At 35.2% G+C, this 27,807-nt stretch overlaps 7 protein-coding genes across 12 annotated transcripts in view; 4 read left to right on the forward strand and 3 right to left on the reverse strand.

Moving 5' to 3' along the window:
- Positions 1–384: 384 nt before the first annotated feature.
- Cdk5 (Cyclin-dependent kinase 5) lies at positions 385–2,165 on the forward strand. Its single transcript, XM_053758788.2, has 2 exons — positions 385–1,145; positions 1,467–2,165. The coding sequence occupies exons 1-2, from the start codon at positions 488–490 to the stop codon at positions 1,703–1,705; spliced, it is 897 nt and encodes a 298-aa protein (XP_053614763.1). The 5' UTR covers positions 385–487; the 3' UTR covers positions 1,706–2,165.
- Positions 1,944–3,209, reverse strand: LOC128677735 (heat shock protein 67B1-like). The gene has a single exon (XM_053758787.1). It carries the CDS (start codon positions 3,152–3,154, stop codon positions 2,183–2,185), a length of 972 nt encoding a protein of 323 aa, XP_053614762.1. The 5' UTR covers positions 3,155–3,209; the 3' UTR covers positions 1,944–2,182.
- Positions 3,210–3,481: 272 nt separating this feature from the next.
- On the reverse strand, positions 3,482–4,891 carry Psf3 (Partner of Sld Five 3). Its single transcript, XM_053758789.2, has 3 exons — positions 4,719–4,891; positions 4,381–4,649; positions 3,482–4,029 (listed from the first exon to the last, which is right to left on the reverse strand). Exons 1-3 carry the CDS (start codon positions 4,807–4,809, stop codon positions 3,805–3,807), a joined length of 585 nt encoding a protein of 194 aa, XP_053614764.1. The 5' UTR covers positions 4,810–4,891; the 3' UTR covers positions 3,482–3,804.
- A 332-nt stretch (positions 4,892–5,223) lies between these two features.
- LOC128677725 (ras guanine nucleotide exchange factor Y-like) lies at positions 5,224–18,657 on the forward strand. 5 transcript variants are annotated; one of them, XM_053758767.2, is made up of 18 exons: positions 5,224–5,389; positions 5,580–5,660; positions 5,862–5,973; positions 6,387–6,502; positions 6,793–6,866; positions 6,940–8,442; positions 8,666–8,729; positions 9,089–9,184; positions 10,195–10,325; positions 10,412–10,487; positions 10,912–11,027; positions 11,519–11,607; positions 11,916–12,096; positions 12,560–12,704; positions 13,191–13,423; positions 13,659–13,830; positions 16,076–17,556; positions 18,001–18,656. In XM_053758767.2, exons 2-18 carry the CDS (start codon positions 5,653–5,655, stop codon positions 18,342–18,344), a joined length of 4,941 nt encoding a protein of 1,646 aa, XP_053614742.1. In that variant the 5' UTR covers positions 5,224–5,389; positions 5,580–5,652; the 3' UTR covers positions 18,345–18,656. The 5 variants fall into 5 exon arrangements, with proteins under 5 accessions (XP_053614742.1, XP_053614743.1, XP_053614740.1 ...); XM_053758768.2 differs by having other exon boundaries at positions 5,347–5,475; positions 11,525–11,607; positions 18,001–18,657; XM_053758765.2 differs by having other exon boundaries at positions 5,347–5,475.
- Positions 18,658–18,984: 327 nt separating this feature from the next.
- amx (almondex) lies at positions 18,985–20,638 on the forward strand. The gene is made up of 4 exons (XM_053758775.1): positions 18,985–19,209; positions 19,297–19,541; positions 19,788–19,909; positions 20,319–20,638. The coding sequence occupies exons 1-4, from the start codon at positions 19,116–19,118 to the stop codon at positions 20,596–20,598; spliced, it is 741 nt and encodes a 246-aa protein (XP_053614750.1). The 5' UTR covers positions 18,985–19,115; the 3' UTR covers positions 20,599–20,638.
- Positions 20,639–20,708: 70 nt separating this feature from the next.
- On the reverse strand, positions 20,709–23,100 carry Irbp (Inverted repeat-binding protein). Its single transcript, XM_053758770.2, has 2 exons — positions 22,931–23,100; positions 20,709–22,819 (listed from the first exon to the last, which is right to left on the reverse strand). The coding sequence occupies exon 2, from the start codon at positions 22,788–22,790 to the stop codon at positions 21,006–21,008; it is 1,785 nt and encodes a 594-aa protein (XP_053614745.1). The 5' UTR covers positions 22,791–22,819; positions 22,931–23,100; the 3' UTR covers positions 20,709–21,005.
- Positions 23,101–24,451: 1,351 nt separating this feature from the next.
- The window catches only part of Galphao (G protein alpha subunit o), a 42,531-nt gene continuing 39,175 nt past the window's right edge, over positions 24,452–27,807 (forward strand). Inside the window, exon 1 of one of the 2 annotated variants that reach the window (XM_053758774.2) lies at positions 24,452–24,776. In XM_053758774.2, the coding sequence (XP_053614749.1) occupies positions 24,659–24,776 (118 nt within the window). In that variant the 5' untranslated portion in view covers positions 24,452–24,658. Of the gene's footprint in view, positions 24,777–27,107; positions 27,599–27,807 lie in introns of those variants that run through there. The other variant, XM_053758773.1, reaches the window with a different exon arrangement.

Genomic DNA, 27,807 nt, shown 5'->3' on the forward strand with positions numbered 1-27,807 from the left:
ATTGGTAGATATATGTGTAATCTTAATTTTTTATATTATTACTTGACAAAAGTATATTTATATATATTTTAAAGTCATTAAACGATTTTGTTTACAATAGTAAATATTAAATATTTCATATTTCTGAACGTACAAACAGCACATAGTTCCGTTCAAAAGTTCAAAATAAAAATTTTAAAAGTTTAATATTTATTGTTATTTCAAAGAAGTTGTAAATTTATTTCATTTCACATTAGTAAATATATATATATATCTACATCACGTTAATTTATTTACAAGTCAATATATATAACGAACTTGCAGTAAATAAAACAAACACTTTCGTTTTCGTCTCATGTCAGTATCACATCATTGCACTGTCAGAACTTCAGAACAGAAATGTCAGTGTCAGTCAGGTCAGCAGTCAGTAGACATAAAAACCCCAAACAATCGATTTTGCGATATTGTTGAAAAATAGTTCGTATTGTATTAATCATTCTCTAAAATTATGCAGAAATATGAAAAACTCGAAAAAATTGGAGAAGGTACATATGGAACAGTTTTTAAAGCCAAAAATAAAGAAACACATGAGATAGTAGCCCTCAAACGAGTGAGGTTAGACGACGACGATGAAGGCGTTCCATCATCAGCTTTACGTGAAATATGCTTACTTAAAGAGCTTAAACATAAAAATATTGTTCGTTTGTACGACGTACTACATAGTGAAAAGAAGCTGACACTTGTGTTTGAACACTGTGACCAAGACTTGAAGAAGTACTTTGATAGCCTCAATGGAGAGATAGATTTGGATGTTGTGAAGTCATTTATGTATCAACTACTTCGGGGACTTGCTTTCTGCCACAGCCACAATGTTCTTCACCGAGATTTAAAGCCCCAAAACTTGTTGATCAATAAAAATGGTGAATTAAAGTTGGCAGATTTTGGGTTGGCCAGAGCATTTGGGATTCCTGTGAAATGTTATTCTGCTGAGGTGGTCACCCTATGGTATAGGCCTCCCGACGTTCTTTTCGGAGCCAAATTGTATACAACTAGTATAGATATGTGGTCAGCAGGCTGTATATTTGCTGAGTTAGCCAACTCTGGACGCCCATTGTTCCCAGGTTCTGATGTTGATGATCAGCTGAAAAGAATTTTTAAATTATTGGGTAAATATTCATCTCATATAAGTATTTTAGGTTAATATAATGAGTATCAAGGTCTTCTTCTTCTTTCCGAGTGTGTTATTGGTAACACTTGTGTCAGATTTTATTCAAGTCAGCTAAAGGCATCTGACATGATTTGTATAACTATGTACCATAATATCATAAATGTGGCAAGTAGTCACATACACACTAATGAACTTCAATCAGTGAGCCTGTGCTCTCATATATTGTTTTCCTTCACTGAAACAAATGAGTGTATTAAAAAAAATACTAAAGTTCCTTGTATAACAACCATGAAATAATACTTTTACTTTATATTGATAGGGACTCCTAATGAGGACACCTGGCCAGGAGTGACTCAGCTGCCTGACTACAAGCCCCTGCCTGTTTACCAACCCAGCCTTGGACTAGCCCAAGTTGTCCCACGTCTGCCCGCAAGAGGCAGGGACCTACTATCTCGCCTCCTCACTTGCAACCCAGCTTTACGGATGCCGGCTGATGATGCCATGGCCCATGCTTACTTCCATGACTTGAACCCATCAGTCAAGAATGATCGATGTTAACAATCAATTCAACCATACAAATGCACCTCAGAACTATTATTTTGTGATAAAAATGAAGATGAGGTGCAGGAGTGTTGTGATGAAGACACTTAGACCTAAAAATAAGGACAGTGATTTGTTTTAGAGCCTATATTAATTAGGCAATAAGCAATTTGAATTGGCAAAAATCTGCTCAATATAAGTTTATGTTCATCCTTTTATTACTACTTACATAATAGATAAATAATGATAAGCTGTATGATATTTAATATTATTTATTTTGTAAATTATAAATTCAACTCATACTTTAATTTTACCATTGAGTTTTGCTCATATTGATCTCATAAATAACATAATGATGTTGTTAGGAATTTGTATTTTAATGGGGTTCTTGTAACCAAAGCACCAAGAAGGTGTATGATAAGTCTTAACATTAAGAAAAAAGTTTTTTAGTATGTGCAATAAATATTTGTGAAATTGTGTAAATAACATTTAAATTCAAACATTTTCAGCTGCATCTTTGAGTTCAATGCTGATGACATCACCAACAAACTCACTAATTTGTTCATCTGACACCTTCCTACTTGACATAACAGAAGATTTAAATGAAGAAACCTCTTCGCTGGTTACTGTTGCCTTCACCATGCTATTGAAATTTGATGTTTCAATCATGTTCATAACATTTTTCTCTGACACCTTTTCTATCAGTTCATCCATTGAAACCTTTGATTGATCTTTAACATTTTCTAACTTCCCCAGAGCAGTAACTGCATCAATTTCTACTGTATTAGAAGCCATTTTTAATACATTATCAGATTCTTTTCTTGCTTCAATCAGCATTTTTTCTGTAGACATTTTAGTGGATTCAGTCATATCAGCTCTTAAACATTCTATGTTGGATGAAGCACTTGCATTATTTTTTAATTCCAGATTATTATTGATGACATCTTCCTCTTTCATCATGTTACTATCTTTGCTGGTTTTGTTTTCGACTTGTTCCCTTTTGGGAGCAGGGCCACACATTTGGATAGGCACTGTTATTTCTATATCTTTATTTTTAACAGCTTTTTTGCTAGCAATAACAGTGAGTAGGCCATCTGATGACAGAGTTGAAGACACTAGTTCTGGGAGAGAATCACTTGGTAAAACATACCGCCTTTTAAACTGTCTGGATATAATACCATGGTTGTCTTGCCTTTCTTCATGGTTACCTTCCACAATAATTTCTTTGCCCATAACTTTAACACTTATTTCATTTGGCCGGAAATGTTGAACATCCAAAATAATTTTGAATTTATCTTCTTGATCATCTATTACAGAACCAAAATCTCTGATTCCACTATCAATACACCACTTCCACGGTCTGTAGTAGTTCGATCCAATTGACGGATAATAGGGAAGTATTAGGTCTTCAGGTGTAATACATATTCCAAATTTTTGATCCAATAAATGGTTCCTTGCAAGTGCCATTTGGACGATGAACAAATGAGAGCAGTGTTTTTCTGCCAACTGGTTTTATAGACAAGTTACTTCCTACTTTTGCTATGGCTGTCACTTCTATAAAATGTTGACCAGTATTAAATCTTAGCTTATTTTTAGCCAGTGTCATTTAGATAAGAAGTCCAGCAACCAAAACACACCAAATCAGAGAAATTTGGTATCAGTTATACAATATATATCAGTATAGCAATTTTCTCCCTTCCTGTATATAAAGATAGGGAAGGCATTCATGATACCAATTTTTTTTTCAGATTCTACTGTCTGGCGCCAACCCTAACACAAATCACTAGTGACACACTGTTTGAACTTTCATTTATTTATAGGCTGACATTAACCACTGTTACTAGCAAACAAACTTCTCTAATTATAAATTTGGTCTCATTATTTTACCATATTGAATAATGAAGGGAAAAATTATTTTTATAGAATAAAAATACAATCCATTACTACTCATAATTTTTTTAAATGCAATACTTATCTTCTTACATGAAAATATTTCTCTGTTGTCTACATGTGTTTCCGGATATGTTGGGAGCCATGATGCCCCAAAGCTCAGGGTTCGCGTAAAATAATAACCATTAGATATTTAATATTTGGCTTAAACTAAAATATAACTATTTCTAAATCATTTCCATTTCGGCTCTCTTTCGTTTCCTATGATTGGCAACCATGTTAGCTGTTGTGAGTGGAGAGTCTCCTCTCTGAAGCCAGGTGGATAGTGCTCTCTCAGTTTTGGCCGCAGCAACAGCCCGTTCTCGCTCACTGGCAGAAAGTGGCTGCATAGAACCAAGGGAATCACTAGACACACTTGCCGCTAATAGCATTCTAAATCTCTGTTTGAAAGTCTGCAACAAAATAAATTATAGATATAAGTATGAGGAACCACTAAATTATTAATTCATTAAAGAATTACATTTCTTTTGGGTCACAAATAAATGCCAGAATGCTAATATATAAGTAATTCATAGAGGACCTTTACTATTCATATGCACACACTTTCACAAAAATGCAAATTTCACAAGACTTGCATTTTTGCATTTATGCAACTAGCCTATGTACCAATAATTATTTATTTTATTACACTGACAGCTAATGTAATATACCCAAATATAATGACGTGCTAGATGGGAGTGGTCGAGATATCTACTAGGTACTTCTGACCGCATCTATTGCAGAAAAAATTATAGAATACGTACATTCACAAGGGTAGTAGCAACTTCTCCTTTAATGTCATATTTAGCAATGTAATATCCCAATTCATAAAAATATTGCCCTAATTTATGCATATCCACAGTGCAGGCATCAGCATTCAGAATTTCTCTGTAGGCATCTTTGTAAATCTTGGGTAAATCTACGTTAACCAAAGGAGGACGTCTCGCATGTAAAGATTCCGCTAACCACAAGGGAATTTCGACACTTGAACCGGCCTTTAAATCTTCTTCGGTAGCAGATGGATCTAGGAAGCCTGTAAAAACATTTTAAATTTCATATTCATCAAAGAACAATGAATAATAAAACTTGGATATGTACCGACCCATTCTAGGCAAATTGTGCAAAAATTTACTAGGCACTTTTTCATTAGATACCAAAATATCGAAAACGGATAAATAATTAGAATTAGCCATGATTTAGGTATTTATTTTTAAAAAAATAATAATTAGGTAGCTACACTCAGCTAAAAAAGCATTCTCTCTCCCGCCAAAATAGTTGGTAGTTGCCAAGTGCCAACTTGATCACTTCATTTTCTGACATTGACATCTCACCTTTTTTTTTAGTGTCATGGTCTATCGTTCGCCAAAACGATGATGAAGTGTATAAAATATATTATACATATATATACGGATATAGGGGAGAGCTAATAAAATAAACAAAAACACCTCACCTTTTATTTTTGAACGTACACGAAATTTTTATCATAGATTTAAGAAAGGGGGAACACAGACCATTTAACCATAGCCAGAAACCAGTGAAGCAATGGTTGCTTAACTACTTTTTTCTCGCAATGAAATCAGCAATGTATGCAATATACAAAACCCGTGAGTGTAAACTGTAAACTAGTATTGGTAATGTAATATAAAACATCCCCTTTGCCATTAAAAAATAATAATTATGAAGTGTCATTTACAGACATTGACACTGGAGTGGCAATGGTTTTTTGATTTTCTGGCATTGGCAGCAGTTTATTTTATTTGATTTCGTTGTGAGGTAGGTAAGTTCCTAGTTTTATGACGCCGAATCTACGTTTTTACACACCATTATTGTGAAAGTCGAAACTTAGAACATATTTGAAGGTTTGTTCGACCATATAATTGATATATTTTTATTCAGATCATAATCCATTGTTATGTTCGTGAAAGTGAGACCCAATTTTGGTTCATACAGGATTTGTTTGCAGAGTCAGCTTTCTGCATCGCGTCACGTTCATATGAACCTGTCGCCGGTGCCTGTGCCCAAAAACTACCGTCAAGATGTCCGGGTGAGTTAAAAACACCATAATATTAGTAACATATTAAAATAGGTATTGGATTATTTTGATTGGAGTCATTACTTTGCCACGGAAAGAGTACTTTTCCATGAATAAACAAACTTATGAATTTATAATGGTTAAGAAGTACTATATAGTCACAAGTCAATCTCTGTTATGGTAGGTTATTGATGTTTGATGTTCTTATTTCAGAAGAGCCTATACTATGAGGGAGATGAGTTCCATAGTGGATTATGTAAATAAAAGAAAAGCCTATGGTGAAATTAAGGGCAGAAAATTGTGGACCGATTTTGCAAGTTCAAATGTAAGTTTTGTTATCAAATTACTGAATTTTTAGATTTCTTATTTTTGTGTGTTGGTGTTCTTTTATACTATCTATTTATACCTAATTAATGTGAGCAAGATCTATAGACTTTCATAACCAAACTGCTGTTTTGATTTTGATAAACTTTGGAACAGATATAGTTATTGACTGGAGGTCAATTCAAATATGTTACCTAATATAGTGCTTTCGGAAACTTAGTATGACTAAAAGAATGGTATGAAGTGTAGAAATACAGCAAAAAGATCATCATACAAAGTAATAAGGAATATATTATTTTAGTACCATGTCAAGTAAGTTTAATGATGAATATTCCTAATGACATCATCATTACATATAGTTTGTAAGATCTTATAAATAAATATATATGTGATAAGTATTTTTCAATTCCATAGTTGACAAATAGGACTTGGCAGAGTCTAAAAGAGACATTTTTGAAGAGGATTTTGCCTGATATCCACAATCCATACTTTGGTCTTACTAAATCAGAGATTTGTAGTTTTAAACAAGGGTGAGTATACATGCATACAAATCTGTGTCTGTGTAATATATAAACTTTTAATATTATTCTTGTTTTTATAATACTAAGCAACCATCCAGCAATAAAATTATTACAAAAAATGTAAATATCTCATTTTTTACCATAGCAGAGGAAAATTGAATACTTTCCCTAATTGATGCCAGAACTTTTGGTCTTCCTAGATTCAAGTTTGGGATGAATACACTAATCAGCATTTACATGTAATTAAGTGACACAGTAGATAATATCTGTATTAATGTATTATTTTATTTCTATTTTAGATATGATGTTGAAGCAAGGATTAAAAATAAATTAGATATTCACACCATCAGTGATGAGTCCAATCATTCAAATGGTATGGTTTGTTACATGTTCTGTAATTTTCATATATAAAGTAAATTTTATCTGATAAAAAATATTATTTTTAGCTGGCAATGTTCAAGACAGTGAGAAGCCAAGTACAAGTTATAATAAAGAAGCAGAAAACTCAACAGGTGAGATAGTCTCTCCTTCAACACTTAATGCACGCACCAGGGCCTCAACTGAAACAATCATTCTTGAAAATTGCTATGAAAATGCAGAGGATATTCAGAGGGATTTAGAATCTCCAATCAAAGAAAAGGACACAGAGAATCCAAATGAAACAGAAACACCAAATAATCGTCTTCGTGATTTGATAACCTATGCTGAACCATTTACACCAATGATGCAACAAGTTTTAGACGATTTTGCAACTGAAGATGAAATGGCAGAAGAAGAATTGGTGGAAGCAGAATTGGAGATACTTGAAGGCATCAATAACAGGAACGAAAAAAATTGTAATAAAAATAATTCTAAAATAGACAAAGACAAGGATCAAACTAACAAGACAAATGAAGAGAAGTCAACTGAAAAAGTATATAATAGGCTTTCAGAAGTTGTTCAGTGTTCTGAAAGTATTAAAATACCATTAGGACAAGAGTCAAAAGTACCTGAAAGTAACACTGTAGGGAACAACACTGATTTGACAGACAATGGTAATGTCAAAGATGATATTAAGAAAAAAGATGAGATTTCTTATAGCCTTGATAAAAAGGAAAAAAATAAAAACTATGTTGATCTCTCAAATGATACTGCCACACAAAATACCAACAATTCAACTGACACGATCATACCAGAGAATCAAGAAGCGTTAAATAATAAGAACGAAAACACAGGACCAGAAATAGTAGCTGATGCATTAAAAGAGGTTTCCAAAAAGTTGTCACTATCAAGAAAGAGGTCTTTTTCACTCAACATGGAATCTAATTTAGAAAAGAAAAGGAAATTAGGTTCAAAAAGTAAAGATGTTACTCAATCAGAAGCAGAAGATAAAAACGAAAATAATACTACTACTCATATAGGAAAAAATATTGAGAAAAAGAAGGGAAATGATGAACACAATCCTCAATCTACTAATAACACTCAAAATATAGAAGAAAATAAAGCAGCAGGAAGTTTTGATGGAAAATTTTCACAAATAAATCCTTGTCTAAATAGCGTGAGTTTATATGATGAACAGTTTAATAACACCAAGTACACCGATTCCGATTCTAGTGATAACTTAGTTATAAATGCAATTGTAGAAGTACATAAAGATAAAAAAGATATAGAAGCCATCAATGTAGAAAATGATAAAAACATAGGAGAAGACCATAAAGAAAAAACTGATGATTGTAGTAAAGAAAAAGCCAAAGAAATACAAAATAAAGGAGATGATGAGAACAGTAATGAAAAATTGCTAAATGTCTTTAAAAAAGCAGAAAATATTAATGAAGTAGTTATATTGAAGTCACATTCTGAATCCGACGATAGTAATGAAGCAGAAAATGGTGATATCCAAGTTAAACCAAAGCAAGTCGATAAAAAAGACAGGCAAGAGGCGTTAGCCAAAATGTTTGGATTTTCTAGTGGTAAGTTCGCATAGTTGGCATGCATATTGAATGGGAACGAAAGTATATTTATAACATTTTTTTTTTATTTAGATGAAAGATGTAACCAAACAATAAGTTATGAAAGTTTTGTGCCCTTTTAGGTCTAAGGCTGAGAAAGGAATTTTGGTGACTTCAACAGTTAAGTGATACTTAAACTTCAACAAATGTGCAACCATGTTTGAAATTGATTAATTTGTTTTAGGTGTAGTGAGTTCCGATCGAAAGAGAAAGCTGAATCGTGTACATCATTCGTCTTCTTACAAACTGTATGTATCTATGCTTCTACTAAATTTGCAATTTGTTCTTACACCAACTCGACATGTTCCATATCCTTCCTTAGATGTTATTCTAGGCCACTAAGGGATATACTTGGCAGCTACATAGTAAACAATAGCATTCTCGAGAAAGGTTGACGTCAGGCGAACCTTCATAGTTTTAAAGTTCCTTTTTTTACGTCACAGCCTCTATGTAACATGAGAGAGAGTATAATAGCGGTAATATTGTTTACGATACAGATACAGTATCACGCATTTATTCTTTGCATTGGATGTATGGCATTTTAGTCCACCATTTGTACATAATTTGTTGGTAATAAAGTTTTTAAATACATAAATGTATTGGTCAGAAACGCAAGCAACTCTAGTGACTGGACGTCGGATAGCGAGAGCGAGTACGTGTCCCCGCCTCGCGGACGCCGCAACAGATACGCTAGGAAATATTTGTAAGTATACAAGATGCTCTTTCAAGATGATCAACAGGAGCTCATTGGCGCAGTGGTTAGCGCGCTCGGCCTGCGATAGTGGCGGTTAAGACACTCTCATAATGTCGGTAATTGGATGGGTGACCAAAAATGTATTATCTTGAGCTCCTCCGTGCTTCGGAAGGCACGTTAATTATAATTTTAATTAGTTTTGTATATAAACTTGTAGCTTTTGATTTCCCGTTCCCGTGGGAATTTCAGGAATTCTCAGCTTTCTACTAATAACTATTTATAATACTTGGTTTTCCATTCAGTTTGTTTGTCTGTTATATACAGATATAAAGTTCGAATGTATATAAAATAAATGGTCTATTTGTCTTATGTGTTTAATGTAGTTAATGACTATTCATGTAGTACTAATTACTACACTAATTTGCCTTTCTAGTTTCGACCTAGTTTACTAAACTAGGTCGAAACTAGAAAGACAAATTTAACAGTTACCCATTAATCTACACTAATGTAATTAATTAGGCGAATAATGTTTCTTTCAAATTTTGTACTCCAACAATTTTGTTTGTAAATGACATCATCTTCACAATTTTTATTTAGCACCAACATTTTACATTAACAGTGTAAATGACAAAAAAACATCTTTTATTTATATATTTACGTTGTCCAGCCATAGCTATGCTGACAGGCAGGGTCGCCATGCAAAGATAGGACGTGTTATTGACACGATGATCACTTGACAACTTAACTAACTTATAACACACACTTAACAACTTAAATAATACTATGTAACACCTACCCAAGAAGTACTGGCTTGATGTCGCCAAAGATGATATATGTGCCTAATGGTCTGACTACTAGGGATGCCGACGACAGTGCAAAATGTAGTCGAAAAATTAGGAATTCTAGTCCTGGGCAACGTGCAACAGGACAAAAAGCGGAGAACGCTCCCGAGACGAGATGAGAGGAATATATACGTAGGCACATCGAACTTAACGACTGCTACTCTACAAATTGTTCAGGAAACCCCGTCCGGCCCGAATCCTGCAGCTGGAGGAAGATGGCGGTCTGTTCGTGATGCACGGCAAGAAGATATACCCTCTAGTTAACGACGGCAGCGTCGTCAAGAACTACCTCGCTTTCTCACCAGAAAGTACGTAAATTTCACTACATTTCTTTTTTGGACAGTCAGTAAGTTTTATATATTTGTTTGAAATTTTATTTCGTTATAATTTTCAGGTGGCCCCGAAGAGGATTCTGCTTACTGGAAGAAAAAATATAAAGAAGAGAGGAAAAAGACTGAAGAACTAAAAAAGTAATTGCATTGTATACTAAGGTAGACAGGTAGACCTTGGTGCATAGTGACTCTAGCTTTCAGTAGTAGTTGGTGGTTCAGGCGTCCATAGGCTCCGGTGACCACTTACCATCAGTTGGGCCGCATACCTGTTTGCTTTATCCTAAAACATTAGACACATTTAAATTGCCGCAGTTAATTCATTGTTAACTAACGGCCCGTGCCGGTTTCGCTCGGATAAAATCATAATAGATAGTTGAAATGCTGTTTTCATATATATTTAAAAGAACCTACATCAACATTCATTGCATGGTTTTAAAGATAATAAAGACAGACAGACAGCGGGAAGTATCTTTAAACCCTATGTAGTGATAACTATGTACGATGTTATAGCGACCGTAAACAAAAATCTCCTACGAAGTATAAAACAAGTATAATTCCCCAGACTGGTAGAGGCCAGCATAAAGCTGCCGGCGCGAGAGCAGTCGCCGATGCTGCCCACTTCGTCACGGCAGTCGGCGCAGGAGACCTTGCCTGAACTGATCCCCATTGCGGATGAACGTAAGACCGTTTGTTTTATCTATAACTAGCGGCCCGTCCCGGGCTTCGCTCCGGTAAGACCATAATAAATTATACAACTAAAACTTCCTCAGGAATTACGCTATATAATTAGTTGACATGCGGTATTCACTAATGTAGTGAAAACCACATGAAAATTTGTGCAGTAGTATTTGAGTTTATCGCGAACAGACAGACAGACGCGACTTTTTTTGTTAAATGTAAGCATTAGCAGTGCCCCTGGGCTTCGCTCACGTAGGAGTTTTTGTATGTCGGGAATTCGATTCGAAAATGTCTTCGGAAATAAATTGTCTAAGTAATTAATTGTGAAAATTGCATCAAAATCGTTGCGTTTAAAAGAAGAAAGCTTAGAAACAGACATACATAGAGAGCGACTTTGTTTTATAATATATAATGATGCAGTGAAATATGTAGTGAAATGACTAGCTGTTATCTGTGATTGGTATCTATTAAAAGTTCATTTTTTCTTTTAGTAAAAGTGGCATTACCATCAGAAAAGCCCAAATTGGGAGTGAAATCAAATGAGAAGACCTTAAAAATAAAGTTCAGCAAAAACAATGAGGTAAGTAGTACTTTTATTGACAAAACTTGCAACATCCAATCTGGGTTCATGTACTTACATTTATTTATTTAAACATGTTTTATACCAACTGGATATATAGGCTTTTAATAGGATAGATGACAAGATCAGAAAATTGTAAAAAATGAATTGCAAAGTTAAACTCAGTTTTTTATACTTATAATTCAGATGATAAATGCTGTGGTGTTTAGGAGGCATACAGACCTCCAAATAAACAAGAGAATTAATTTAAGATTTATTATGTGTTTTTAGTATATGTATGTTTTTGTTAAATACTTGTTTTTGTTTAGGAGTTGCAAGTGGAAGGAGTCTGGTCTCAGATCCACCCAGTACTGGCGGACGTGGTGCAGATCTTCAGCAAGGAGCCCGAACCCAAAGAGGCGCTCCCCTCCAACACCAACGGGAAATCGGACATTGTAAAGTCTGATGTGGATGAAATTGTGTCCATCAGGTCCACGCCTTTGGACGAAGGTAGCGTCATTATTAATCAGCATATTCTAGGTTACATTCTCGTCTTGGACGCCCTGATGGTTAGGGTTCGCTAAAAATATGCCTTAAATTCGGTTGTGGTTTTACGACCGGTCGCCTGTTTGGCAATGTTATTATTGCCTATCATTTGCCAAGACCACGTGTCTCTTAGTGGCTTCCTACGATATCCACGGGAGGACATAGAATGATCTTATTCAAGGGATTACACATCGAACCATGAAAATTTCACTCTTATCTATCAGATACTTACATCCATACTTTCGTAGATAACTAAATCTTGTTGCTTCTTTTTTAATTAAATTTTTAGTCTGTTGAGGAAAAATTCTAAATACTTGAAAAACATGCAATACTTCTTTACAACAAAAATGTTTCCTTTTGAAGGATCACCAATATTTAAGTTCACTGTCTTCCTTTAATACCCATGATATTTGTTTAATATGAACAGATGCTATACGCAAAAAGGTGGACAAAATGGAGGAAGAAATATTCAATAAAATAGAAGAGTTGGATAAGTCTGAGAGGGAACAGGAGGCCAGTGTGAAAGACCAAGAATCCAGTGAGAAGGATCAAGAAGCTAATGTCAATAAAAGGTTTGTTTGTAATATGTTTATTGTACAAAGAATACACGTAAAAATACGTACATAACAAGAAGGTACGTAAGGACCTTATACAATGGTGGACTTATCCTATGAAAGAATGAATAACTAATCCCATAAATGAAATACTCAAAGAACTTTTCATGCACAGTTGTTATCTATGTTAGTTAAATCTCTATTGGTATAAGGTATCTCTTATTGTGACGTGTTCCATTTAGGAGCTGTAAGTTCGGGAAGCCCGGGGTAATTTTAAAAATATTCTGAACATTGTAAAGAATTCCCTATGATTTTACGACCGCCCGCCTAACGTCAGCCCTCCATGGTAGTGCTATTGTCGTCTATCTGCTGCCAGAGCTGTCTCTTAGTGGCCTCGTACACATCCATGGGTGGAAATATAGCGGTTCTATTCTAAGACGGACTCTACTAGTACAAACTAAATATTATTACTCTTATATTTCAAAAAGAACTTTTTTATTTCAGAAAACGGATAGGGAGACCAAGAAAATCTTCCACGGCTCTGAAATCTGCTGACAGTTCTTCCAGCCCCGGCAGACCTAAACGAACCAAGGCAAATAAACCCACCGCAGAAGACCAGAAAGAGGTTGGAAAAGTAAACGGTCATTCAAAGGTTGAGGTTGATAAAGAAAATGTCCAGAAAGCCAAAAAAGAAATGCCTAAAAGACGGACTAGAACACCTAAAAAGTACAATAGTGGTACGTATTATTAATAACCACACAGAAAGATTAAGTTGTTTAGTAAAATGGTGTTGCCCTGTAAGTTACCTAAATACTTCTAAAATCTCTGTTCCCAATGTCGTTATGTTGCCATTTTTTGAACACAACACTTCCTGAACACATTATCTTTCCATTTTTAGACGTCACATTTTCTAGTTTCCAATAACTATCAATCGTATTTGGCAAGTGTTCACTTTGTTTAAAATCTTTCCAGAAAGTTCGGCTGCCAGTGAAAAAAGTAAGAAATCGCCAAAAAGTGTGAAGTCCACAAACCCTGAGCCGGAATCAACGCGTCTTTCCACCGAGGACGACGACGTCCGCTACATGTTCCCGCCAGAAAAGACTAGGAGATCATATTCCAAAACTGCAGAGACGAAAGCTAGAAGGTAAACATTGTGATTAGACTCATTTTATATTATTACTTGTAATAATTTACCTATAATAAGTTCTGTTCCACAATATTTTGAGCAGGACAAGTGATATTTCTATCTTTATTTACGATATCATGATGAAATAACTATATGCTATGCACTCTGACTGACCTAGGAATATAGTTTGCAACAATGCATTTAAATATAAATACTTGTGTTAAGTTGGTTAATGGAATGTTCGACCGATTGTCAACATTTGATTTTTATTAATGGTAAATATAAATAGATATTCTTTTATATGTTGTCCAGATCACAAACATTTCTTCCTTTTTTGCTTTTCAAAATCAGCATGTAAAATAAATAAAATGTTGGCAACACCTAATCATTTTATCAACTTAAAAATTAAAATCTTGTACTTTGTTACTCTTTACGACTGAGGTTTAAAACTAAATTGATTTATTTATTAGCTTCTTTCTGATAATATACATTTAAGAAAATTATGTAAATATTAGTTAATTAAAAAAAAAAAACATATTCTGCATGCATATTTACATTTTCTCCGAATGTTTCAATATAATTATTAGGTTCAGTGCATATCTTACTTTTACAATGTATACCTTGATTTTAAAATTATGCTGATGTCTAGCCATAAATCCTACTAGTAAAAAGGAAAGTGTAAGATTTAGTACGTTTTCTTATTTTATATGAAATCAGCTGAAATAATAAATAAAATGATAATAATAAATCTTTATTTGCCAGAAACAAATACAATGGTGTTTCTGTGCCTTAAAAATCTTATTAGAAATTCAAATGGATCTGTGTCTCGTACACTAGCCATAAGCTGAAATTGAGTTTAAAAATAAACTTGACCTAGCCATAGTTTCACCATAACATCTTTTTTATTTTTACATAATGTAGTTGTTCTATCACTACATAGAATTAATTCCATGTCAAACAGAATTTTTCTGCTTCTTTTTCAGCAAGAATCATAATATAAATCTACCCTGACGATAGAAATTTTATAACTACATATTATATTTATCCTGAATCTAATTACGTAGTTTCTCAAATTTTTTTTTTGTATTCTGCTCTTATTTATAGCTATACATATCTATTTTATAAGTTGACTATTGTCAATTTGAAAAAAGTACAATTGTACTTTTGTATAAATCTAACTGCTCCTGTAATATCATGTAATTTTTACGAAATTGATAAATACGCTCAAATTATTCAAAATTATTTTTGTACTATATATTGTGACCTTTAAATTGTGCATAAATTTAAGGAGCGATAACAATTTAAAATAATTGTAGAGAGTTTTGGGAGCAGGTCTGATCTAATCAATAAATATTTTCCACAAGTCTTGTGTATTTATTTAAAAACATAAAGTCGACATGGTTAATTATAAGATATGTTTTAGTTCGAAAAAATGCTTTAAATGTTTGCAATATTAATTCATTTCAATTTAGCGAGGAAAAATTAGTTTTGAATGAATTGCTGATTTATTTGTTGTGTTTAGCTTATTTATTTGTATGTAAACCTGCTTCCATTGCTAATTTTAATTGCATGTTGCTCCATTGACATGAAATGTCCAAAGGTATATTTACACCAAATGAGTAAACGGTAATTCTACCCCCATTCTACGTGTAAACCGATGACTGGCCCGGCCACAGGCAGCCAGAGTGGGATAAGTGAAAGCATTCGCTCGCTTGGTGTAAATCAGCCTTAATATCCAACTTACGAACATAGTATTAAACGATATGTGGCGGGTGGATTCTTGTCTGCTTCTCAAATCTTTAAAACAGAAATGAATAATACAATCTACGTCTTCCGTCCGTTAACTGTGTTTGTGTTTAACCCTCTTATACATAAAAAGTCAAAACTTCCATCTATTTTATCTATCTCATCTCCGTACGGACTTCGGCGTCCTTAGTTGTCAGACCATTGGCATGCTTATGCCGACATCAAGCCAGCACTTAATCTATTGCCCCTTCTAACATTTTAAATGAAATATTGACTATCTTTAAATTAGGGGAAAATGCTTGCTATAGTAAATATTCACAAAATTAATAAAAACTTAATTTTCAATAGGCTCAAAATAACTATTTTAGGCCTATATTGGCAAAATTTATTTAACATAGTAGATTTAACAAGGGCTTAATTTTTATGAATGAGAGGTGTGTACATACTGCATCTTTAGCTTTTACTGTGGCTTTGCTTGTGAAATATGCATTGATTGTAGCTTTTCTTATCTGCACAGCTCAAACATCCCCACCAATCCCACTACCGAGAACCTGTCACTAAATTCAATAGAAAGTAGCCAAGGATATCAAGACTCTGACCTAAGTCCAGCAAAGGAGAGGATCATGTTGAAAAGGAGAAGAAAACTAGGTCTCACCGTTTTGAATAAAGGGAAACAAAGACGTTTCATTCGTAGAAGATCCTACCCATGCATTTCAGACGATGCTTCCAGCGAATCTAGTAATTTATCTTTTAAAATACCCATGAAAAATACAAGTGCTTCTCTAAAGAGCGAAGTTTATCGTTCAGAATCATACCAACTCCTGATGCCAGCGAAAAAAAGTTCCTATACCAATTTAGAAAAGATCGATGAATGTCCTTCCAACAATAATTGTATGAATGATAACGATACATTAAAAATACACGTAGACACGTTTGAAATGAAAAATTCATCCAGCAAACCTGATGTAGTGAACATTCGCTCAGAGGGAAATTCCAGCAATATAACTCTACCGTTGTCACCAGAATTGTCCATTGTTGAAAATATATCTGTTAACAAAGAATTGCTTGACAGCGTTGAGGATTTACCCACGATAAATGAAATGCAAGCAAATGACGAGCCAAATTTGTCTATAGATAATAAATACTTGATGTCAGCAGTTGATATTACAATGCCTTTGATGGAACAGGATTGTGACATACAAAAAAGTGTATCGACGCATCGCCCCGAATACGAATTCGATCAGGCAAATTCAGCACCATTTAAGAAAATTGATTCTTCAAACGTAACTGAAGGTCGATCTATATCAGATTCATTGGGTTGTAGATTTGGAAACTTATTACTGGAGAGTGCAAAAAAAATGGAAGTTGACATGTTGGAAACTGTGCCAGAAACAGGCAATATTATTCCTACAAAGAAAGTAATTAACAAAAAGTCTAGAGCCAAAAATCGATGTTCGACACCACATAAAAAAAACAGTAAGAAGAATTCCAAGGTTCCTGACATTGCGCCTGTTGTGGAGGAAGAACGAATGGAGTTTTGCTCATATGGGGGTAGGAAATCTTGTCCTCCAATTTTACCTGACTTTATCCATACTAATGACAATGAATTTATAAACGTTACAGATAATGAACCTTTAAAGAAAAGGAAGAAAAAGAAAGATGTAATAAAAGTTAAGATATTAAAACCTAATAATAAGCAAAAAAAGGCTGTCCCAGCGGAAGTTAAGAAAACTGATGTTACTACAATATCAGTTCACACAGATAGTGGTATAAACGAAACGAACTCTGCATTATTTCTGCAAGATTCCGACGACAGTGTGGACCTCATCCACAACCATTCCGAGACTTGTCTGCAAACTAAAGAATGTTTCGGTGACAGCATTGAGGTCGTTGAACGGGACACGTCTATAATATCAATCAATTCAGTAGATGCAATGTTATATTTGCCTCCAGAAGTATATTGTAACAATGCTTGCGACGGTGCAAACACAATCCGTGGTGAGTTAAAAAAATATATATTTGAATTCTGTTTTGAAACTTTTTCCTCTTAAAACTATGTATTTGTTTCTTTCTTATCAAGTGTGTTATTGCTAATACTGTGTCAGATTTTATTCATTGTCTGAAGCCATCTTGCATGACCTTCTGACATCTAGTGTTTAGTGAACTAAACTTTCAACCTATGTATTAATGTATACATTTCACTACTACTTGTCTCAAAAGGATTGATTGATTGTGCGATTGATTGTACAATCAAAAACTAACTTTCAAATTAGGAGATATATTTATGAGAAATGCAACATGCATTGCATAAACGTTGCTGTTTTTGTTGTTGATTGTTATATAGAGAAACGTTATGTAATGGCCATATAATTCTTAAATAATACTGAAACAGTTTCGGCGTGATCATCATAATAGACTTTAATTTTTGCTTATTTATTTCAGAAAAAGTAATTACCTCCCAGTCTACAAGTGAAACTGTATATCTTAGTCCGCTGGCCAGCGAACTGTCTGCCAATAGTCTCATCACCGAAGATCTCTCAGAGGAAAACGAAGCGCCCAATCCGCGTCTCACAAACAAATGGTACTTGCTCAGTGAAGATGAAACCACAAATACCAACCATGTACCTAGTTTTGGCGCGAATCTCAATCATATATTTCCGGTCACTTGTACCGTGCCAGACCTCTCTACTATAACGGAAATGTCAAAGGAAAATGATAGTAGAAAGCCAACTCTGGACACGGATGGCGATACTAGAAATGATTTGGAATCTCAGAGTATGTTTTGATTGCTATTTAGGTAGTTTGTCAAAAAGTTGTGATTATGAGAATGTACGTAATCAGTCATTATTTTCAGTAATTTTGACTAAACATAATTTAAAATAGTATGTAGTTTTCTATTCAATGAATTACCCATTTACATTGAAATATTAAGCAAACGTTTTATAAATTGTTATTGTCCAATATTATCGCCACTGAAAATGTTTATTACTGTTTTATAATATCCGTTTTAGAATTTTGATTGTATTTAAAATATGAAAAAGGCGCTGTGCGTTTAGATTCTTAGAATATGTAGTAAATAAAACATAACTTTTAATAACCGTTAGTTTGACTGTCTTTGTCCTCTCTTCACCATTCCAAATATAACTAAAAAGAGTGAGCAACAAATAAAAATAGGGACAACCACACTGCACGCACTTTCTGTATTCCGTGAACTGCAACGTTTAACTTCGGTATCGGATACGCATCGTCCTCATCACTGCATGGTTCCGACTGTATAACGAAATTGACATGGGCCTTAAAGATATGGTACTTTTTTGTGGGCATTCGGGTAAAAAAAATATTTGATTATTGCGTACTGTCTTAGAAGTCTGCATTAAAAAATACTTTCATATTCTCATTCTGACATTGACAGCTTACGTGACAATTTCGATTTTTGTTTGTATGTTGCTGAGATACCTACCTACCTACGTACTATTATATTAGGAAAAGTGATCAGATTTTAAAAAAATTATAATAATATTTATTGTTTTATAATGTTATAATCTCAATATTGAATCATGCCAAGAATTCTACCATTAAGAATATCTATCAAAGACTGTTTTGTTTTAGTTCTTCTAGTTATTTTTAATACAATACACATAACTGACATGGGTGAGTTTCGACGAATAACTAATATTACCTATAATAATGTCTAAAATGTATTTAGATTTTTTATTAAAAACCCCACATTATTTTCAGCCAATAACAATATGGATATACAAAGTAAGGAGAAGAAGGGAAAGGATGAAATAAATGATAAAGGAGTGAGTTTTAGGGAAACTGAGGAGGATTACTTACAGAGCTGTCCTTCTCTAAACCAGGAGGATTTAGTGGAATGCTCCACATTGTACTATCCATGTATAACCTGCGACAGAAGTATAGATTGTCGGTATGGCAGTCAATATGAGTATAACTGTACGGTTAAAGCAAAAGTTGTTTGTAATGTAAGTATTTTGCTAGCTATTTATGTTCCACTGCTAGGTAAATATATTTTTCCTTTAATTCCTTTTTTTGGTCTTTTCTCTATTCCTTGGTCAAATGCCTGGTAATGCCTGCAAATTATAAATTAAGTATTTTTGTCTGGATGGATAGTTGATAATTATAAATAACAGTACAGTTCTTCAAAGTTTTGTGTAAAGGTGAGTTTATGAATATGAAAAATTGTAGCACACTATTGCTTCTGTTTTCAGGGCAGTAAAACCTTCAACAGAACAGCCATGTGCAGGTTTTGTTACCAAACTGAAAAGTGGGAGCACAGATGTGATCAAAAGGCTAGCTGCAATTCCCTTTCATCTCCACTTAACTATTATTTGTAAGTAATTATATTTATAGTGTGGATTTTTATATTCTGATGAAGCATATTCAGATTCTCCTAAAGTACATTTTTATGATCCGTGTTATGGACATGTTCTGTAACCTTTGCATTGTATTATATTTGTATGAAGAGAGAATTTTCAATTAGAAATATAATATAAGAAATTTCCAATAAATTAATATTTACGCCACTTATATGATTCTATACTTCAGAAAATCTATTTTGGGGTATTTAAAAGTCTGGTGATGAAGTCTTAAGAGAAATTCTGACACTAGAATGTTGCTAAATTGGCTTCCAAAACACTGACATTGTTGTTGTATTGTAACATTAACCACAAAAATGATGGTGAAAATGTTTACTTTAAAAAAATAGTCAATTTCAGATTTATTTTTGTCCATGGTTTCAGGACCAATTGCACAGTCTCTGATGACATATTATGTTTGGGGAGACGAAGATTCCTGAAGAAAGTCCGATGTTCATGGACAGCTGGCACACGTTGGGGGACGGCTTTGATTCTAGCGATGACTCTTGGTGGGTTTGGAGCTGACAGATTTTACCTGGGTCACTGGCAGGAGGGAATAGGAAAGCTGTTCAGTTTTGGAGGCCTTGGAGTATGGACACTTGTAGATGCTTTATTAATTGGAATACATCACCTGGGACCTGCTGATGGATCTTTGTTTATTTAGACTTTTGAATGTTGCAGTGATAATATATGTTTTAGAAACATTTTCCTCCTTTTTCTCATATGCCTATCCTGGAAATTTAAATGTTGGTTGATTTGCAATAAAATAAATAATACTTATAAACTCAATAGGTATTTATTCCTTCAACACATAAAAAACAATTATAAAAATATGTATCTATGTACTTATACAATCTTAATTACTATTAGTTAGCAATATACAATAGACATTTTAACTTGAAATGTCTAGGTAGTAAACATGCAATGAAACACAATTATTAGTTATGTGATCAACCATGTTGTATATGTGTATACACAAATAAAATAACAGGAAAACTTTAAAATGACATTAAATCACATAATAATCATTAATTAAATCACAATATTTCAGGGTATATTAATCAAATTAATTTAACTGAAATGTTGATACACTAAATTAACCAGTTGTTCCTTTTTCATCCCAGTCAAAGCAGGCAGACCACTAATGTCTTTAGATCTCAATATTTGCTTCAATTGATCTACAGTGTACTTGTGAACTTGTTGAGAACTTATTTGGATTTGCAGCATTGAATCATCAATGTTATTTACTTTTGTTTTCTTGCTTCGAACTTCACCATCTTTGGAAGAAATTGTCCTTTTCAAAGGAGCTTCTCCAAATGGACCAAAGAGTTCTTCAAATGCATCTTCTGGCAAATTCTGAAAAGCTTCCTGGCTAGGCTTAGTTGTATCATGAAATGGCTCAACATCTTCCTCAGAAAAGGCTATAGCTTCAATATTTCTATACAGTGATTGTACTTTTGGATCTTCAAACATGTCAGGCTTGTATTGAAACTTGATGCTATTAATTATTTCCTTTAATACTTTCTTCTGATCCTCCAAAAAGTCATCGCTGGTATCATCGTCATCAACAGGTGGAATATCTCTAACATTTTCAACAAATGGAATATGTATTACGTCGAAACCAATTTCAACATTCAAATTTAAAGGTTGTGAACTTGGGGATAGTGCAACAATATTTGGTCTTGAATTCACCCGGGTACAAAGTATGCAAATGGCAACCACAGACATTTCTGTACAAGCCTGATGAAGAGCCCTAAATGCTGTTGTAGATCCTTCTATTCTATTCTCATTTGGATACAAAAAGTAACCAGGTTTGAGAAACCACTTTTCTTTACAGAGCATACTGGCAGGTTTGAATCCAAGGAGTTTCAACATGGGAGGACCAAATGGATTGTCAATTGCTTTCTTCTCTGCATTAGTAAATTGCACTTTTTCACCACCATATTCCTGGTAGTACACAATTTCTGATTTCAGTAACGGTACAGCCTTTTGTTCAATACTTTCTTCTTCATCCATTGGTTCCTCGTTTGGATCGGTTTCAGTTGGTTCCATATTGACCTTCATAGTTTTATTCACTGTTGTGATGAGAGCATTAGTATCTCTGTTCAATTTTACTTTTTTAGGTTGATATGTACTTTTTAGTAAGGTGTACACACCAACACCTATTTCAAATCCATTTCCAATTTCGAAATTTAACTGGGCTACAGCCAAATTACGGTGCGACTGTTGAAGAATTAATTTTTCTATTTCTTTACAGTCCCATACAGGTTTTGGAATAATTGTTTTTGCATCTATAGCAAAATTTTGAAAAAACACATCTACTTTGTAGTCTTCGTGTGACATGTTTATAATTTTAATTTCAGCACTGTACAAGCTGTCAGTGTTAACCAAATCAGTCACTCTGGTGTAAGTGTATTTTTCATCAGATTTAGTTGGTGGGACATCCAATTTAGACATAATTATTACAGTTCGAGATATCAGTTGCTTCTTGCATTTTTCAAACATATTGCTGCAGAACCATAAAGCTTCAGATAGTTTCAATTCATCTGGTTTATCGAATTTTGAAAAGTCTAGTTCCAAAACTTTTTTGTAATCAGCTAATGTTGGTGCAGTGAGTGGCATTACTTCAATGACATCTTGGAATGAAATATTGGATGTATTGGGGTTTTTAACACCATAAAAACATACACTGATGTACTGAGTGCTGGTTAGTCTTAAATATTCTCTTAGCATTTGACATACAGCCGAATGAGCCCTTTTTGTCACGTTGGTATCGTTGAATGCATTTATAAGAATAATTGTAGCAGGAATACCCTTCCAGGTGGGATCCTCTTCATATTCATCGTCCGATCCCATGATTTTGGTAATGTTAGTATGGTTGTGTACTGAAAACAGAAAAAAACATTAAATTTAATTATTCATTGTTGCCGGCCGTTGCAATTGTGGCACATGTAGGTATATTATTTTTAAAAGATTAATTACATGTAGGTACTTACAAAGTCACAGGAATTTATATGAAACTGAATATTAACATATGTTTTTGGGTCGAATATGAATTTCAAAATAACCAGAAACAACATAGGTAAGTAGGTAGTTATGTACCAATAAAAACCAAACTTGCACGTACTTGAATGAAATTTCAACTTGTCTCATGTCTGTCTATGTCATTGTCACTGTCAATAATGTACTTTTTTAACTAGTTTTTTAATGCACAATGTATTATTTTACGGCTACTATGGCAAACTAGTAATTTTGCTATACATAATTATTTTCTATATGTATCTTGCGGATCTCACTCTGTCACACAAGGAGTATGCTGGGGCACATAGGTACATATTGGAAGTGGCCTGTACCCAGCAGCTTCTCCCTGCGACTTTTCCTGTTATTTATAAAATAGTACCTATATTTATTCAGATAAGCTAACGCATAAATATATATCAAAATCCACAGATTAACATTATTACATTGAAGTGTATCTGTGCCAAACTATAAAATAGGTACCATCAAATTATATTAAACTAGCTTTTGCCTGCGGCTTCGCCCACGTGATTATTTTGTAAACGGAACAGACATGATTTTCATAAAAAGTACTTACCTAAGCCTAGAAATGTCCAACTAAAAAATATACTTTTTAGGCATACAAGGGATTCCAACCAGCAACTTACGGATTAACCCTAACTTACGGATTAACCCTTTGGCTAAGGAGACAATAAAGAAAACACAATAGAATTGCAGTTCGATCGGACCATGCGAGAACTTAACACTCTACCTTCTACTGTTCCAACTTTTGGTTTTTTGTATGTGTCCAGTTGATGCAAATAAACTTTTTATCTATTTATTTACATAAACAACTCGGAGTCCTAAATAAAATAGTACTCAGTAGGGAAGGTAAACATGATTCAACAGTTGTCAGTATAGATGCCAAGAAGTATTGACCCTGACTGTTACCCAGACCTCTGCGTTCACGAACGCACGCCTCCATTGCAACAAGTGCAGCAGGCCATTATCAATAATCCGAAGAGATGTCTAAATGATTCTATTTTTCGAATAAAATTGGTCATGTATGTACGATTGTGTACCAATTAGATACGTAGGCGGCTCTCTGTGGATGTAAAGTTATAATTACTTCAATTAATTATAGGTATTTACTATTCTTAAGATGGTGACAGATTCTGGTTACACAGGTCAGGTCTCTTGCCCATGAAGTAGGCTGTCTATACATCAGCCTGGTCTTTGCCTATCGTAGGCATAGACCAGGCTGATTCTAGTTTCCTCTTGTTCTAAACATAACAGATATCAATATATATTTAAAGTGCGAGTAAATTCATAATAACATTGTTCCGGCTGATTGCGCAATCTTGTAGTTGGACAATTACGCATGACATGTCAGAGAAAAGATATTCCAAGTTACAATGCTGACGTAGGGCGTAATTAGTGTGTCAGGGAGGCTTCGGGTGGCCGGCGTCGACGTCCGGGACCTGCGCAGTGGTAGCCGCGGGCCGCTTCTGCGCGACCCGTCATTCGTACGCGGGCTCACGCCGCGGCGCCATCTCCCTGGAGCACCCGAGGAGTCCCCGCGAGCGCTCCACGAGCCCTCCATACCGCGTCCGACGCGCGTGCGCGAGCGAGCGCGTGCGCGGGCCGCCTGCGCGACGACGGGCCGCGAGCATGCGAGGGGCCCGGCGCTGCCGCGCGTAGCGAGCCAGGCCGTGCGCGCCATCGCCATGGGCTGCGCCTCGTCCGCCGAGGAGCGCGCCGCCATCGCGCGCAGCAAGCAGATAGAGAAGAACCTCAAGGAAGATGGCATCCAAGCCGCGAAGGATATCAAGCTGCTGCTCCTTGGTAATGGGGTTCTCTATCTCTTTCTAGATGCGCGCGCATCCCGCTCCGAGCTCTATCGACTGCGGCGCCCGTGGTCGCCGGCAAATCTGCACCATTTCAACGCGGCGATATTATCATTTTGTTTGATTTGATATATTTTTCAAGATTAGACAGATACGACAATAGGGGCCCACCAATATTTGCCTTTTGAATTGTAATTGTATATGTAAATAAAACTCTTTTATTGGAAATAAATACTAACCATGACATGACATTGAAAACCTGAATGGAGAACTTGTTTCTAAGTCTTTTTCATTTGAATTTTACTTTAACACTATTTACCTATTTATTTAGAAACACTCTAACATAATGCTGAGACGTTGTGACCCTGTGTTGTGGCCTGTGGTTGATGGCACAGTGGAATAAATATTTTACGTATGCACCTACGTATTACGTATTTAGGTATGCACCTACTGAGATTGAAATTCATTTAGTGTGCGACATCATCACCACAGACTTGACCTCTGAGCATACTGTAATTTTTTATGACGGTACTAAAACACATAGGTATAAGAAATTGTTAATTGCTGATGTTGGTAAAGTAGCAGATAGGAGGGAAAAATACAGCCTATCTTATAGGTCAATATCATACAAATCCTTGGGCAGAGGCATGGCACTAATTTAGAAGTTTTATTGTATGCTCTGACGTGGCTCTGGCTTAGGTTGACATAAATAAGTAGTTACAGTCAATGAAGTGAAGTCCGTCAGTCCAATGTTAGCTATAACACACTCGAAAAGAAGCCCAATGGTAATTACTATAAACACCTATCTGCCAAAAGTTTAGGTAAAAAAGTTACTGCAACTCCTGCAAGTTAGGATCTTTGTGAATTTGTGTACGAATCGTAGATAAATTCGTTAAAAATAAATACATGTTATGATGGCATTTCATATTTTCACACTATTTATATTCATTACTTTATTTATATATTGGCGGCCCGTCCCGGATTCGCTCAGGTAAAAACATAATACATCTTAACCTTTCTTAACATTGCTGGTAAAAACCGCATGAATATCCGTGCAGAGTTTGTGAGTTCGTCGCGAACAGACAGACACGGCAGAGGAATTTGTTTTATAATATGGAAGGACAAGAAGGATGAACTTCAATCTCATCATTTTATTATTATATATACCTACTACTAGTCAACCTCGGGATTTTCTTTATTTTTTTATTAAACTTTCCCCGCGACTGGGCCCGCGTGAATTTTCCACGGCGTCAGTTTCTTCTTCCGGGATGAACGGTAGATATTCTACCCACATACCTAGTTCCCATGTTAGGGTAGGGTTCAAAATTTTGAATTTCATATAAAATATGAAGATGAAACATTTCGTCCGGATAGAACTTACAAATTCAGTAATTCTAAATTCTGTGAGATAGGATTGTTATTAAGTTACTTACTAACTAGGTACTTATATGATATTTAATAGGATCTAGGAGCCTAATCTTGTAGTGCACATTAGGTAATGTGGTGAAACCTAAACATTTAGGTAGGTAATTATTTTTTATTTCTGTAATAACCAACATAATTTTAGGCCAAATTTACCGACCCTCAAATCTGCTACCCGAGGCTCCAGCTTGCTCAGCCTCTTGGTAAATCCGCCATTGGATGTATGATGAACAAAACAAAATACATTACAAAACACTATTCCGTCCGCTTGTAAGAACCTCATAACCTACATAGGTAAGGTCAGATCTTTCCACCCTACTCATTACAGGTTGGAATGCCCTCCGTGAGCCCTCCGTGACCCACTGCTGAGCATAGGCCTCCTTCCATCTCCGCCAACCATCTCTGCCCTGGGCCCCCATCCCCATCCAGTTGTTGCCAGCAATTTCCTTTACATCTTCGACCCATCTAGCCATCGGATGTCCTAATGACTAACTCCTTTACTAACACAGAACCAGAAATATGTTGTAAAATTAAATTATAGAAATAGACAGAGAATACATACATGACATTTCTATTCCTACCTCTATTTAACCATAGATTTTTCCTTTAATTAAATACACCTAATTAATTTATGAATAAAAAAATGCTATATTAGTATGTACTAAATTAAAAATCTTCTACAGTGTTGTACTCTAAAATATCTGTTTATTTTCGATATACCTAAATAATGTAAAGTTTTTATATCTGTGTAAATAATAAATATATTATTTGTGCATATACGCAATTTAGTAATTTATTTTTTTTGAACGCATTGCTTTTGTTCTCTCTCGTGTGTAAATTCCTTTTCACGCATGTGTGAGCGAGTTCGAACGAATATGGCCGAACGCACCCGAACGTCAGTCGAGCGGGGCGCGGTCGCCGTCACGGAGCGGAGTTGGCGCTTGTCATCCGGCCGCCATTATCTCGTATTTGAACGGATTCGTAAAATCAATTATAATTCGCGCTGTCGTTACATGTTTATAGTGGTGGGTGCGGTATAGATTCGAAAAATTTAAAGAGGTGTGATTGTTTCCTTGCAAAAAGTGCGTTTTCGATACATTGGAACGGTGTAAAGTGCTAACAGTTAGGTTACTGTGTTGGGTGATATCGTTGGATAGGGTGGCTCCGGTCGGTCCGGAGCGGCAGGACGCGTGTAGAGCGCATGCAGAGGGAGCGGTGAGAGCGCGCCCGGCTGGGGAGTCGGGGCGGCCGGAGACGAAGGCACTGGGACAACTGCCGCCATGGGTTGCGCCCAGTCGGCGGAGGAGCGCGCGGCGATTGCTCGCAGTCGTCAAATCGAGAGGAACCTAAAAGAGGATGGCATCCAGGCCTCCAAAGATATCAAGTTATTGCTACTAGGTACTTACTTTCGCAATAGTCTTATGTCGGCGCATGGCCGCACCCTACAAATGCTTTTTCGTTACCTACTTTCAGTTATTCGTTTTGCCGTTTCATTAGTTGGTTTTCCAACTAAGGAACGCTTGAGCAGACGTGTGGTGTGCATATTGATTATTAAATAAGCATTGAGGATTTTTGAGGTTCTTGGTAGGTAACTTTCTCTTGCTTCA

This window comes from Plodia interpunctella, chromosome 18, assembly GCF_027563975.2.
Source record: "Plodia interpunctella isolate USDA-ARS_2022_Savannah chromosome 18, ilPloInte3.2, whole genome shotgun sequence".
Classification (NCBI taxonomy): domain Eukaryota; kingdom Metazoa; phylum Arthropoda; class Insecta; order Lepidoptera; family Pyralidae; genus Plodia; species Plodia interpunctella.

Bases quoted from the DNA above. Each gene is read 5' to 3' on its own strand.
- Cdk5 (XM_053758788.2), top strand. From the start codon at position 488: ATGCAGAAATATGAAAAACTCGAAAAAATTGGAGAAGGTACATATGGA. The intron at 1,146-1,466 runs GTAAATATTCAT...TTATATTGATAG, and splicing joins AAGAATTTTTAAATTATTGG to GGACTCCTAATGAGGACACC.
- LOC128677735 (XM_053758787.1), bottom strand. From the start codon at position 3,154: ATGGCACTTGCAAGGAACCATTTATTGGATCAAAAATTTGGAATATGT.
- Psf3 (XM_053758789.2), bottom strand. From the start codon at position 4,809: ATGGCTAATTCTAATTATTTATCCGTTTTCGATATTTTGGTATCTAAT. The intron at 4,650-4,718 runs GTCGGTACATAT...ATGTTTTTACAG, and splicing joins GCACAATTTGCCTAGAATGG to GCTTCCTAGATCCATCTGCT. The intron at 4,030-4,380 runs GTACGTATTCTA...ATTTTGTTGCAG, and splicing joins TTGCTACTACCCTTGTGAAT to ACTTTCAAACAGAGATTTAG.
- LOC128677725 (XM_053758767.2), top strand. The intron at 5,974-6,386 runs GTAAGTTTTGTT...TCAATTCCATAG, and splicing joins CCGATTTTGCAAGTTCAAAT to TTGACAAATAGGACTTGGCA. The intron at 13,424-13,658 runs GTACGTATTATT...AAATCTTTCCAG, and splicing joins ACCTAAAAAGTACAATAGTG to AAAGTTCGGCTGCCAGTGAA.
- amx (XM_053758775.1), top strand. From the start codon at position 19,116: ATGCCAAGAATTCTACCATTAAGAATATCTATCAAAGACTGTTTTGTT. The intron at 19,210-19,296 runs GTGAGTTTCGAC...CATTATTTTCAG, and splicing joins AATACACATAACTGACATGG to CCAATAACAATATGGATATA. The intron at 19,910-20,318 runs GTAAGTAATTAT...CCATGGTTTCAG, and splicing joins TCTCCACTTAACTATTATTT to GACCAATTGCACAGTCTCTG.
- Irbp (XM_053758770.2), bottom strand. From the start codon at position 22,790: ATGGGATCGGACGATGAATATGAAGAGGATCCCACCTGGAAGGGTATT.